This window comes from Enoplosus armatus, chromosome 7 (assembly GCF_043641665.1).
Source record: "Enoplosus armatus isolate fEnoArm2 chromosome 7, fEnoArm2.hap1, whole genome shotgun sequence".
Lineage (NCBI taxonomy): Eukaryota > Metazoa > Chordata > Actinopteri > Centrarchiformes > Enoplosidae > Enoplosus > Enoplosus armatus.
Window position 1 is genome coordinate 12,701,172 of NC_092186.1, and position 14,632 is coordinate 12,715,803.

The window sequence follows — 14,632 nt, forward strand, 5'->3', positions numbered from 1 at the left end:
CATTCACAGCTGAATTATTGCGTTCTCATGCAAAAGAAACACAAAAAAACTATGGAAATCACTTATCCCTGATGGATATTTATCTGGAACGAAGGATATCTTCCCATGGATTTCTTTCCATGAACAATTCTACTAAGGAGAGTGAGGCGTCTGACATCTCCTTGTACTTTCTCTGCCTTTTTGCCTACCAGGATCAACCAAACTATCCCTCATCTCTCACAAACTCCTCAGCATGCAGCTATTAAGCTAACAAACCAACCACAATACACTTTCAGAGCCGGAAAATGATCAACCGATGTCAAAAAATGAAAGCGACGACTGTTTGAAGAGGACCCAACTTCAGGAAATCAAATAAGGACTTGATGCACAGAGAAGTAATGTCCTATAACAGCAAAGTGCTTCCAGTACACCATGGCTTGTCTGACCAGTCTGTCACAGGCCATCCACTGAACAAATATTGGACATCGCCAGAACAAAACTGGTACAGATACTGTATAAAAAACAAAAGATGTCAGGTTATTCAGTAGTTCATTTCTGTACAAATGCAAGAAATGAAAATACTGTGACGATAAGAGACAATTGAAGAAATGTCTGTTTCATTGGAATGTAAAGACTGTTTGTTGTTACGTGTTCGCAGGTCTGCAGTACCTGACTCTGAGATGGCACAATGGAAACACACTGGACATGACTCAGTGCTGGATTTATAAAAACAGCCACATATTCTTCTGCCTTTTTTGTTTTGTTTGTTTCTCCGTGTTACATACAGACAGCCAAGTGAACACACAGTGCACCGTCTTGAAAGTGGGACGTTTTATCACATTTATCATAAATATCAGTCATTTGTGTGTTTACGTTCGTAAGGGCTGTTCATAATTTGTTAAAGACATACTGTACATGTTGTATAAGCCTGTGAATGTTATCGGTCAGACTGTATTCAAATTAATACTACTTCCTGGGTTAAAAACAACTCAGTATATCTATGCCTGTATTTCCACAGCCCCTCCAACTTCAGTGCCTTAATAACTACAGAGACAGGCTTTCATGTCAGAGTGTATATAATGTGCATCTATGCTCCTAACATAAAAAACACTAGTTTTCTTGCCATGCCAATGAATGACTGGACAAACGTCAGGATGATGAAGCTCTTATACATGTGAACAGTCACGTAAGCTGCTCTTGTTTTGTGTAACACTGTCTTATTGTGTCATGACTGTCATTGTCTTTATGTGTGTCCCTTACAACAATCCCCTCAGTGAAGCATTTTCTTTCTTTAGAGGCTAGCCATAGATAGCACCAGTCTACAGTGATTGACAGAGGATTTGGACTTGAAATTAAATCCTTTATTCATCCCGCCACAGGGAGATACATCACTTTATTGATTGTCTTCATTCCATGTCTGTGTCTTTACATGTCAATGACTTGCTTGTGTATTTCTGCCCCTTGGCAGTAAGTTTCCTACCCCATTTTTGCCAATCTAATACTTTGAAATCTTACTAGAGGTAGGTCATATGCTTTTTGCATTTCTCTCTGTGTCATTAGCTACATATCTTTAAATCAGGCCCTCTACTGTTCTTAGCTGCAGCCTCATGAATGCACAACCAGATGAGGTGAGCTACAAGGCTTTTGGCGAGGTCCAAATGATTGATGTTAATTATTTCAGATCTCCCGTTTTGCTTTCTCAGGAATTTCTTGGATCTTTTCCTTTTTGATTAACTTTAATGGCTTTTTGTCAATAAAACTAATTGAAAAAGAGGGTACAATTCAAATGGTATTTTGTCATTTGTGAGTCTTCATATCTGCCAGCTAATGTGGCAGCTCCACAGTTTAAACCCAGCTGTCCAACTTTCCATGCACACATGCTGCAGCCAAATTAAGACTTCAGACTTCCATCACCCAAAAATAGATGTGAGGGGCAGCGTAGAAGCTGGGAAACCTAGTTTGTTCAGTCTGCAGTATCGGTGCATGAAGCGAGATACAAAGGACAGAATCAAAAAAAGAGTGATTTGTTTCTTTTTTATTATAACAATATTATATAAAATCAATAGGCTTGTCACACAATCAATGCACCTGATTCTATCTTCTAAACAATGACTCTCTATTAACATTCACTTTATGCTACCATAAACCCCTGACTTATAGGCTGCTGTCATTTCAGCCATGAAGGCACTCTACAGCTCTATTGTTTGATTATCAGTCAAGCCTTAAGGCTGTTGTTAAAGTTACCGTATTGTACACATGCAGCTATGTCTGAACACAGATCAGTTGTATTTGGCTTTCTCGAAAAGGTCTCAATGATGTTGGTCCCACAGGTTGCAGTGCTGGGGCTGCTTTATGTTGACCTGTAAAAGGGACTGGAAGAAGGTGGAGAGAGACTTGCAGATGTCGTAAGGTTCAGTGTTCCTGCTGTGACATTCTCAGGATTTGGAGTAGCAGACCCTGCACCTCCTCATCCATTCGGCCCTGTGGGCGACAGACACCAATGTAAGAAAATGAAGGTTCTGCATTGTACTCCACATTGGTTCCTAGTTGTACGAGCACAGTCAGAGCCCCCGTAACGGGCTCCCTATAGGTTTGCCCACTACATCCTTGTCCCAAATGAAAGAGAGGCTTGGAAGGTTCAAGCACAAAACGTGTACAGGTGTTAAGACCAGGTGAGGACCCTGAAACTGCAATGAAAACCTCTACCTGGCAAAAGCATGAAGAGGAAGCAACTAAGAAGCCAACAGTTCTCTTAAAGGTCAACAACACCTGAACAATCTCTCATTACAACCAACACAACAAAAATAAATAGCTAATGTGTACACCTTAGTTGTGGAATATGATGAAACTGATAGAACCAGAAAGTGAGTCAAGCCCCTTTTCCCTGCACCTCTTCTGAAATTTCATCCACTGTGTCTGGTAAGCAGAGGTGGTGGATGGATCATTCCCGCTCTTTATTGTCTGCACCACAAAGGGGGACAAACTCAAAACTCAGCAGTCAGTGCCATTCACAGTCCAGACTACAAGAGGCTGTCAAGCCAGTCGCACATAGAACATTTCATTGATCCATCCTGAGAACTCAGGAACTAGCTAAGACAGTAGTGTCAAGTTCACACATATTCACACATACACACATGGAAATCCTCAATAAAACTGCCTTTTTACATCTCATAACAAAGGTTGTGAATTTGCACATTGAACTGACCTGTACAGCTGCCAGTAAATGGGAACGGTATATAGCCACCACCTGTTTGTGCTTTCTCTCCCAGTCCTGCAAAAAGGTCACAAAGTGTGTTACTGTCATGTGAAAATGTAAGTGTTTGCTTTGTCATGTTTATAGATGAAGGTGATATATACCAATATTGAAAAAAGTATTTTAGAAATCATGGTATTTTTTTTCTCACTTCACACATCCCTAGTGTCAATGTTCTCCTCACCTGGAGCTGCTGGGTGAGTATGGCGATCCTGTTCTGCAGTGCCACTTGCTGCCCGGGGTTACCATGATGGGTAGATGAGGAGGAGGTGATGCCCAGAGGAGGTGACAGAGCTCCCAGGGCCTCCTTTAGCCGAAACACCTCTTTGGACAGCTCTGTTATCTGCATGAAGACAGAGACATCAGTTTGGCCACCTCATAGGTGCTTAAACAGCATTTGTTTGAACTGGTCTTCCAAACTCTCACCTTGCGGTCCCTCTCCTTGACCAGACCCTGGGACTCCTGAATGTCCTTGTGGAGCTCCTGGATGTGGCTGGATTGGGCCTGTAATTCGGCTAGCTGCTGCTGCACCGTGGCCAGCTGGGACTCCGCCACCTGCCGCTCGCTCTTGTTAAAGAGAGCCTCCCTCTGTACCTGGAACACCTAGAGCAGTAAAACCACCAGTGGCACCCTGTCACTACAGCACGGCTATCTATGTTTGGTCTCCAAATCAGATGCTTTCTGCTGATATAGAAGCAGAAGTAGAATGGGCAGTAAAGTTGCTGCTGTAATTAATATCGACAGGTTCATGCACACAGAAATACACGCTTGCAGAAAAAAACTCTCAGGTTTAGACTTGTGTTTTATGTGTTTACCTGTGTTGCCTAGTAGAAAAGCTTCTCCGCAACTTTGCTGTTTGATTGTCTTTAACATTTCCATAGTAACATCTCATGCTATATGATTTAGTGGATGAGCACCCCCCCTCCTACAACTCCTGTTTTAATTTTCTCAGTAAAATCTGAAATATTTATTCCCATTGATGTCTGCACTTTTTGTAATAAAATGCCTTCTACTTTTAGCAAGACTCAATTTATAATAAAAGCCCATTTTAAAATTTAATTCTCTGTGTAAAAATGTTATCAACCTCTGTGTGTCGGAGAGGCAATGACCAAGTTTACAAAGTGAGAGTTTTTATATCTGAATGCCACCACAGAGGTGGAGGGGAAATTACTGTTGGAGTGTCATCAGGAGCCTATAGTGCACATACAACACTACTTCAGTGCTTCAGTAAGCACATACAGAAGGATCAATGAAACAGAGGGAGGTACTGAATAGAGAAAGTAATACACGTATGAATAATGTAGAGGCAGGAAAGAGGCCTTCATGGAACACGGCTCACTTTGTGGCAGACACAACAACATCTAATGTGGCTTTAGAAGGGACTGGAGAAGGCAGACACAGTAACACGCATGCGTACATACACGCACACACACACACACACACACCTCAGTGCAGGTCTTCTCATGTTTGCGTGTGAGATCGTTGAAACGGGCCGTGGCGGCGTTGATCTCAGCCTGCAAAGAGAGCCGCAGGGCCTCGTGGTCCTCCTTGGAGATCAGACCCTGTTCTGCTGCCTTCTGCGACTTCAGCTCTCTCAGCTCCATCTCCTTCTCACTCAGCGCCTCCTGAGCTGCTGCTGCACTGCTCTCACTGGCCTGCAGGGAGCGCTGGAGCTCTGCCTAAGAGGCAGGAAGCACCAATATAACCTGATTATAGTGTACTTTGTGTCACAGAGCTGAAAACTGCGTGGAACAAATAAGCTGCTTTAAAATGTGTTTCCCTATCAAAACGCATTTTCTAAATAGTGGATGACTTATTTTGTGAAAACTAAATCTCAACTAAGGGGCAGCCAGTTCAGGGCCAAGGGTCTGGAGTGGCTCTGCCTCCTCTTTATTATTTCATTAATGAAATAAGAGCATTATTACAATGAGAAATACTCTAACATGAAGTAGAAACAACATTTCATCTTCTAATAAAAACCTATTTCTACTCTACTACTCAAGATCAGTCATATCATAAGATTTGCACATCCCCCTGCTGACCTTCGCTTTCTCATGCTCCTCTTTCGGTATGGCATCCTGCATGGCCTTCTGTTTAGCCTCTAGTGTGGCAGCCTGCTCCTCAGTCTGACTGCGAAGGGTCTTCTCCTCCTGGAGCTCCTTCAGTGTCTGAGCCAGCTGCTCCGACACTGCAGAGAGCGCCTCCCTATGTTTTGAGAGTGGCACTGCGTCTTTCAGCTGCAGGGTGTCCTGTGCCCGGCCCTCCCGCTCGGCACACAGATAGTCCAGAGCCTGGGCTGCTTCCTGCCTCGCCACCTCCAGTTCTTCTCTCAATGCTGCCAGAGAGCGTCTGGAGTGCCCTGATTGGACAGAAGCATGACCATTGATAAAAATGTTAAATGTTTTTCTCTAGAACTCATTAACTAAGTCGAAAAAATACAACACTGCACACCTGATATGACTGAGGGCTCTGAGCTCTCTGAATGCTCCTCCTCATCTTCCTCCTCTTCATCATCTCCGGTAGCAGGAGGCCTGAGTCTCTCCAGCTCCAGAAGAGCGTCGTTGAGCCTTCTTGCCACGTCCACCCTCTCCCTGGCCAGCTGCTCACACTGGAGCCCCAGAGTCACCTGGACCTCCTCCAACTCCGAGCGGGGCACACACTTTCTCAGCTCCCCCTCTAGCTCTCCCAAACGCTCCTGGAGACGACGAACCTGTTCTCCATCTCCTGTTGCTCCTCCCTCTTTCCCCGACGTCCTGCTCTCAGCCAGGGCTGCCTTCAACTCAGACACTTTGTCACGGAGGCACTTCACCGTTTCTGCCTCGTCTCCTTCACCGCCTTCCTCCCCTTCTTGTTTCGTAGACTCTTTCTGGGCCAGAGCAGCATGAAGTTCCTTTACTTTCTCTGTCAGCTGTTTGATTGTGTCACTGTCCCGGCTGCTCTGACCCCCTGCCTCGCCCCGTCTCTTGGCTAGCTCCTCCTCTAGCTCCGTCACCCTCGCTCTCAGCTGCTGTGCCTCTTGGCTCGGACCCTCCTCTGCAGCCCCAGACCCGCTTTCAGTCCCACCACCTGCCGTGGCAGTATCCCCCTCATCACACTCCACAGAAAGCACCCCAAGGCGCATCTGCTCCTTCAGCTCCTCCAGCTCAGACTGGGAGGAGGCCAACTGCTCCTTTAGCCCTCGCAGCTTCCCCTTCAGAGCCCCCATACTCTCTGCATCTGCACCTCCTTCCTGAGACTTCTCATCACCACTGCAGAACAAGAGAAATATTATCAAGCACTAACTCAAACGATAAAATCATCAAATCAATCACATCAATGCAAAAGGGAACAGAAGCATGTCTAACATCATACCCACCCCCCTCACTAGGGTTTTATTCCAGTACTGATCAATATGCGGATAATATCCTGGATTAATCGATTATGGCATGGTGGCACAGCGGTTAGCACTGTCGCATGGGAGGTAGAGCCCCCCCAAGACACTGAACCCCAAGTTGCTCCCGATGGAGACCTTGCATGGCAGCTCGGGCGCCATCTGTGTGTGAATGTGTGAGTGAATGAGACCTTAACTGTAAAATGATCGTGAAGGTTGAAAAGTGCTATATAAGTGAGATCATTTACAATAAGATGTCAGAAAATAGTTCAAAATTCCCATCATAATTTATCAAAGCCCACAGTGATGTTTTCAAATTGCTTGATTTGTCTGACGAACAGTCCAGATATTTAATTTAACATATAAAACAGAGTAAAAAGTATCAAATGCTGACTTGCTATCGACAAATCAATTAACCAACTAATCATTTGAGCATTACATCATACAGAAAATAACACATTAACACTGTATTACTGAATCGTACAACCGCAACCTGTGATAAGACAAACATATATATTTGAATCATTCCTCAGTATAGTAGATGAGCAACAAAGATGTTAGTAAAATAAGAAATATCATTAAAACCATGATGTCATGAGCACACAAGTCTGCTCAGCCTCCAGCATGCTGCAAGAAAAATGTAAATGCTCAGCACTTTTAAAAATGGCCCTCATAGAGGCCCCAAGCTGATACTGCTGAGACTTTGGAACTGATATTAGCAAAGGTGTGCACATCTCAGAATAAAGGTCTGATCTAATACAGTAGAGTGAATGTGATCGGTGATCTGTGAAGGCTACTTCAGTTTGCTAGTCATAAATGTGCTTGAATGTATAATATCAATCTTACCGCTCCTCCGCCACGCTGGAGGCCTCGTCTGAAGCCTGGGCCTGAGAGAAGCGCTCCTGAAGGGCTTCTAGCTCCTTCCTCAGGGTCTCGTATTGAACTATGTGGACAAAGTCCGAGCTGGAGGTCTGCATGTCTGTGTCATCCTTCTCAAACATCTCCAGCATCTGTACCCAACACAGAGGATATTATAGTAGCTTATGGAAGTTGGTACCTTATGCTGTTTATAGTCAATGCTGAGCTATGTACTGTAAGCTAAACCTGCACAGAATTTACATGTAGTGTCCTCTGAGCACACTTAACATTTGTGGTAACAATGGGTATTGATGTAAGTAGATGAGTACCATCGACTGCAGGTAAGAGTACTCAAGTGATTTAGTATTGCACTTCCATAAAGTTGTGGGACAGCTAAAATAAACTGTTGAGCATCAGTGCAGCACAGGCCCAGATAGCTTGACTTTTAATCCCAAAGGGTCGAGCTCCAACAACACTGGATACTACATTTCCCATGATGGGACTTGAGTACCGTTTCAGTAGATCCTTCCTGTCTGGCAAACTCCCACATGCCCTCCATCTCCACCTCTAGTTTGTAACAAAGAGTTTCTGTTATAAATGTATAATGTATATATAAATTGAAGCCCATGCAGACGTAACCCTGGTGACCTCATCCCCATGTTATTTTCTCAGACTTGACAAATCTCCTCCAGAGTCACAGAAGACAATGTACAACTGTTTTCACAAGCTACATAGTACTCCCAGTAAACTGACCTTTATGGGTAAAACTGGTGGAGCTGCCCTTTAATCAACTTAAGTCAATATGAGTTATGGAACTATAGCCTGCCTTCCACCACATAAAGCACAGCAGGAGGTTCTGGTGATAGTTTACTTTCTGACCTTCTACCACAGACCAGTTTATCTTTGCTCTCATATCAGACCGTTGATTTCCCTCTCTTCTTGGCCTAGATCGCTGCTACAGTACTCATCCAGTGGTGAATGAACTGCACCAGAACACAATGCTTCAAACAAATTTCAGTGCTCCCACCAGCATGACCCAGTTAGTGAAGAATGTCTACAAAATGCCCCCATGTCTGCATTTGATGCTGCATCTATTTATACCTGCATGAACACAACTGCCTTAGTACATTAGTGTACCAGAGTGCAGCGTCATAAAGCTTAAGTGGTCATGACTAATGCTTGAGTCTGGGACATAAAGCTACTCTTGAACCAGCATCTTCATCTTCTGCCCGGGAACCATTTAATAATCACTTCACCATCAATTTATCCTCCTTAAAGAGACCTGGGACAGTGTGTGTGTGTGTGTATGTGTGACAGAGAGAAAAGGGAGATTATTTGTTTGTGGTACATGTCGGTTGAATGAGCATCTTTTCTGTGCGTGCATTCGTACTCTCCCTGACCTTACCTGCACTTTGAGAGCTAGTTCAGAGTTTTGTGAGGTAAGTTCCTCTATTTGTTTGCGCAGCTCAGCAACAGTTCCTGGGTCTGCAGGGGCAGGAGAGGGGTGGGCTGAATCCGTGTCCGCTTGAGAAGTGGCCTCATCCTGGGAAGGGGAGGCTCTGGAGCGCTTGGAGAGCAGCTTCTCTAGAGGGAAAGTTCAAGAGCAACCACAACAAAAATAAACCGGGGTACTTCCTGACAGGAGAGACACACAGGAATGCGATGTGGAATTAGCAGGGACACATGCATGGAAGTACATGCACGCTCTCTGTCAGGGCCTGGGGAGTACATGTGCACATAGATTGCATACCTGGGAAGTCCAACATTTCATCCATGTCCTCAGAGTCACTGGCCCCAATACCATGGCCTCCCTTCAGCTCCTTGAGCAGCTTGTCTCTCTCTGCCTCTGCCTCTGCCAGACGCTGCTTTAGTTGGGACAACTACAGTGCACACACACACATGGTGTTCTCTGATACATGTGCATACACACAGAGCTCTAATTAATAAGTATAGGTTTACATAAAAAACATTTTGCAGATATGAATAAGAAGGGGTGTTTGCACCGCCTGCAGTGCAGTACCTCCTCCAAGGCAGAGAGGGCACTCTGTTGCTGCTGCTCCAAGGCTTTGATCTTCTGGAGCAGACGGCCTCTCTCCAGACGCAGCCGTCGAATCTCCTCAAACACCTCCTCGTCCTCTGGCTTACACAGACAACCACAAAAAATACGAAACCCTATTAAAGTCTGCATTTCATGTAATGTGAAGGATAAACAAAAAAATGAAGATTTACAGTGCTAACCTGGGCTGATTGCTGGGGAGATGGAGAAGGAGACTGGGACTGAGGCTCAGGGGACTGGGAAGGTGGAGCAGGACTCCGGGGCTGTGGAGAGGGTGGCAAACCCTGGATCTTGGTGATGGGAAAATAGAACAAAATGAATCTTTGTTAGTCATAAAAGACATGACACTCTTGAGTTAATCTCTCTAGAAGCAATGTTGTATTACAGAGATATTACAAAATGGATTATTGTGAAATTAGCATAAATATGGACACTCTTGTATGTTGTTTGCTCTCACATAGTAACATATAAACATAACTGTTTATCCTGCTTGCACCACATCTCTTTAAATTATTCTAACTAAACTAACCGATAAAAGGAAAATCACTACGATTTAATGCTTCACAACTGTACTGTATACAATCGGGGGTAGTAGTAGTAGTAGCCATTGCTTCTTTTTAAGGGGCCACACACATGAAAAGGTTGGGAACCAATGATATAGGTGAATGTACTATATATGCGCTAACAATACTGTGAGGCTGGCCTTTACTTGTGGTAAATAAAAAGTGCTTTCCATCCACTGAGATGTGTCTCACAGTACCTGGAGAGGAGAGCGCGGCGGTGGAGGAGCTTTCCGTTTGCGGGGGGTAGTGCCCCCTTGCATTGATGAGGCGCCTGAGGGGACTTGGGGGGGCTGCGTGGGGGTGGAGGGGGGTATCACAGACAAGCAGCTTAGTCAAGCTCAACTTAAAACGGGAAAATAGAGGAAACTAAGATAAGACAAAGGCTCAGCAACAAAGGGGAACGAAAGCCAACTAAAAGAAAGCAGCACACAAAAACCATGACCTCATATTGGAAAACATGCACAATATGATCGGCCCAAGTGGGCCATGATCTCATTTGATGGAGGGAGTGATCCAGCACACAGCTATGCAACATTACCTCCTCGCCTGCGCCCTCAGAAGCTACGTATGCAGAGGGAAAGAGACACACAGCAAGACACTTTAACCCCTGAGAATATCTGCACATACACAAGAATATACACTCTCACCTCCTGTCGCTTTTCAAACATTTAGTTCATTTTAGTACCATTCATGTATCTTGTAATAAATTCACCGAAATCTCCAATTATAGAATAAAAACGAATGTGGTCAGGCATCACATGCAAACCAACTTCTCTCCTTCATCTCCTTTTCAAACCAGCCACACATCTGTTTGTCATATATCAGCAACGTCTTTGTTCGGAGATAAAAGTGGAAAAAGCCTTTCGTCTCTTTCTTTTTCTTTTTTTTTTTTAAACCCCACTGTACAATCACACCCAGCTGTCCTCCTGATCCACTTCCTCCTATTACAGTTGTTTCCTGGGGGAGCAGAGACGCAGCCAGGATCCACAGCAGCACAGCACACAAACAGAAGCCATACACGCTGTATCTGACCATCTGCTAGATGTTGCCGCCACGTGTTTCATATGACGCTGCCACTTTATATTAAAAACTGCTGTCACGAGCTGTTTCATTCATTCCACTTGATTTAACAAAACTAACTAGGCTTGATTTATAATAATATGATAATAGAAAGAGTGAATCGTCATCTCTCTGAATGAAAGAAAGACTTCAGGCCTCATTCTGTACCTGGAGGTGCTCCATCCTGCAACATCTGCATGATGCGTTGGTTGCCCGTGGTCACGCCGTAGTCGGTGGCTCTGTGTCCAAGGGCGTCGACCAGCTGTGTGTTGGCCCCGCCTCTCAGGAGAGCTTCTACGGTCTCAACGCTGTCACTCTCACACGCCAGCATCAATGCAGACCTGCGATTCCAAACAAACAAAATATCATAGTAGAACAGGAAAACAGCGTTGTGGAACATACATCAAGTTTAAGTCTAAACATACATCAAGTTTAGACCTTCACAAGACCTTTTTTTTTCATTTTGCTCAAGGATATCAATCAGGTTGTGATTCAGGATGAATTGCAGGACACTTTATATAATAAGCACAAGATTGACATTTTCCTCAGAAACTGAAAGCTGTTGGTCCCTGCTGGAGGTCTTGAACTGTATCCTTCCAAATCTACCCCAAGCACAGGAGACTTTCTATGGGAATCCTGACCCAGACAACCCCACTGCTGTGAGAATAATCCTGAAGAGGTTTTTTGGGTTTGTAGCTTAGCCAAGAAGGCTGTTTCATGCCCCAGTCTGCCTCAGCAGGCCTCCCACTGTCTAACACTCTCTGTCATCCCATCTGTCAAAGCTTTCAGCAGCAGCTACAAGAGAGCAGTGCTGCCTCACCAAACCCCGACTGCCACACAGAGGAGGGGTAGAAAAAATCTCTCTGGGAGGTCATCATTAACGGACCTTCCCTGGTTGTCTTGTATGTTTGCATTGGCATCTCGACCCAACAGAAAGACACACAGCTCCACTCTGCTCATCTGGGCAGCTAAGATCAAAGGGGTGGCGCCGTCCTGCCAGAGAGATACAAGTGATTATTCAAACATCAAGGAGCAACAACACAGATATTTGATAATGTAAATATATATAAGTACATCACTGATAATCATGTATTTATCAATCTCACATAACAATTCCAAAAAGAAACCAGCAAGCCACACTTTATATACTGTAAATAAACTCTTCAGCCTACCCCATCCTGGACATCCAGATCGGCTTTAAAGTCCCACAGGGTCTCAGTGCAGAACAAGCAGCCACTGATGGCTGCAGGAAATGATCAGAATTATGGTCAATATCACAGGTTTACATACAGTATAACATTTACTGTACAAATACTTACATCATTAAATACAAGTGAAATCTTTTAGCAGTACTCTTTGCAGTTTGGATGGTAGATAGAATACTTTTGTTAAGTTCAGCTTCAGTGTTCAGTGTTCCTTTACACCAGCTTACTTTTAATACTTAAAATATCTCAAATGCGATCCATGAGAGGAACTTGTTGTATGCAAAGTAAGAGTTATGTAACGGCACTGGTGTCATGTTGTAGATCTGTAACTGTTACCTGCATGATGAAGCGGTGTCCTACCAATGCTGTCGGTGCAATCTACTGCTAACCTCTCCTGTCAGGGAAAATAGAAACAACTGCTAAAGATAAACTGTAATTACTTTTGTAATTTATGTTTGCATTATTCCGTTTATATTTAACCTGGCTATGCTGCCATTCTGTGTTTTACCTGTAAGAGTCTCTTCAAACACTCTGATTGGCCGTTTTTGGCTGCGAGGTGAAGGGCGCTGAAGCCTGGAATCAGACATTTACAAACAATCCCTGACACATTCAACAGTCTTGGCTTCCGAGATAAAACTTTTATTGGATAACAAAATACCCTACCAGCGCCATCAGTGACGTTGAGGTCTGCTCCATGTGAGATGATGACCTCCAGACAGTCTAGCCGGCCTCGGGATGCAGAGAGGTGGAACCTGCCGGAGGGAAAAAGCACAAAACATGTCACTGGTGATCAGAGATGACAAATGAGAAGCGGCTTCCATTTAAAATGTCTGATTCCTGAGGATTGTTCAGCTCCAAGAGAAAGTAGGCAATAAAACTTTACCATTTACCAAAAAGAAAATTAAAAATAATTGAATTTATAAGCAGAATTGAAAGTGGTATTGGAATTAATACAACCCTACGTTTTTAATAGCTAGCCCACACTATTTCCAGGGGAAATTACTTTGCTGAACAAGAAATTATGTTTTACATTGCCAGAAGCAACAATAGCAGTTATTAACATAACTACATCACTAATGAGTAGAATTGAAAGGAATATAAACTTAATGCAACTCATCAAATGGAAACAATTACTCCTAATAACTGAATTCTTTCCAGTGACTAAGAAAGGTAAAAATCAGATGCCCAACTTACGCTGACTTGCCCTCAGCATCCAGCTTGGTGGGACAGAGGCCCTTTTTGATGATAAGAGCAGAGACTTTGTCGGGCTCATTCTGCTCCACTGCCTGCAGGAGCCTCTCGTCACTCTTACTCCAGTCCTGACTCTAAGGGGGGACAAGCCAGAGAACAGGTCGCCATCCTGAACTGCCCCACTGGAAACTGATACCACACTGCATATCTCATAACATACAAAACAATAGATGACTGGGCAGCCTAAAGAAATATAAAGCAATTAGGATGTGCAAGGAAGTGTTTTTTTGCCTGACACCATCAACAGAATGTGAGATACCAGTTTTACAAGTTACAATAAACTACTTTGAAGACAGAAATATTATCAAAAAAGCAGCATAAAACTAATAAATGTCCTCTCCTATCCCTGTGATTAGTGGATAGAGAGAGAAGATACCTACTGGCAGCGGCAGCAGGCTGAAACAAGGACAGAACCGCTTCATCAGGCTAAAAACAGGCTGCTGAGGATCCATAACGGCTAGCAGGGCATCACACACAACTAAATACAGCTACAGACTACCAGGCCACCGCTGTGTGTCCTGCCTGACACTACACACTGCCGACACATTTACATTAGAGAACTCTGCTTCCCATAACTTTCTAGCAGATACCCTTCAGAGGTCACAGCAACGTCAACGTAGAGATCTACATACCAGAGAATTTATGCTATCCTCTAAATCACACCTCCAATGAAATTGAATAGCTCGCCACACAAAGACTCTGACACACACACACAGTATCACTGCTATTTGCTGTCACATTAATGTCTCCCTGTGCAGTGCTCCCTGTCCGCATCCAAAACGCTATCCTATCATCCTTCCTCGGCTGCTAGCAGAGACAGTCTGCCCGCTGCACCTCCTTCCTTTCCTCACTGTCCTCCTTTCTCTAACCTACTAATCTCCCTGCAGCCTTCTTCTCTGTAGCAGGCTTCCTCCTTCTCTCCATTAGTTTTTTTAGTAGTCAGGTCCTGCACGGTACCCCCCTCCTGGCAGCGTCATACTGTAGATCTGTTTCTCTGCAGTTACGGAGCAGGGCCTGTGCGATGTGAGGACTCAGCAA

At 44.2% G+C, this 14,632-nt stretch overlaps 1 protein-coding gene across 1 annotated transcript; it reads right to left on the reverse strand.

Annotated features, from left to right (window-relative positions):
* Positions 1-2,104: 2,104 nt before the first annotated feature.
* Positions 2,105-14,046, reverse strand: ankrd24 (ankyrin repeat domain 24). Its single transcript, XM_070909492.1, has 21 exons — positions 13,975-14,046; positions 13,538-13,668; positions 13,007-13,095; positions 12,852-12,916; positions 12,680-12,737; positions 12,311-12,381; positions 12,025-12,131; positions 11,307-11,479; positions 10,618-10,640; positions 9,699-9,806; positions 9,481-9,600; positions 9,211-9,340; positions 8,866-9,044; positions 7,449-7,612; positions 5,684-6,480; positions 5,275-5,591; positions 4,678-4,911; positions 3,659-3,835; positions 3,417-3,575; positions 3,185-3,250; positions 2,105-2,460 (listed from the first exon to the last, which is right to left on the reverse strand). The coding sequence occupies exons 1-21, from the start codon at positions 14,044-14,046 to the stop codon at positions 2,392-2,394; spliced, it is 3,309 nt and encodes a 1,102-aa protein (XP_070765593.1). The 3' UTR covers positions 2,105-2,391.
* Positions 14,047-14,632: the final 586 nt, after the last annotated feature.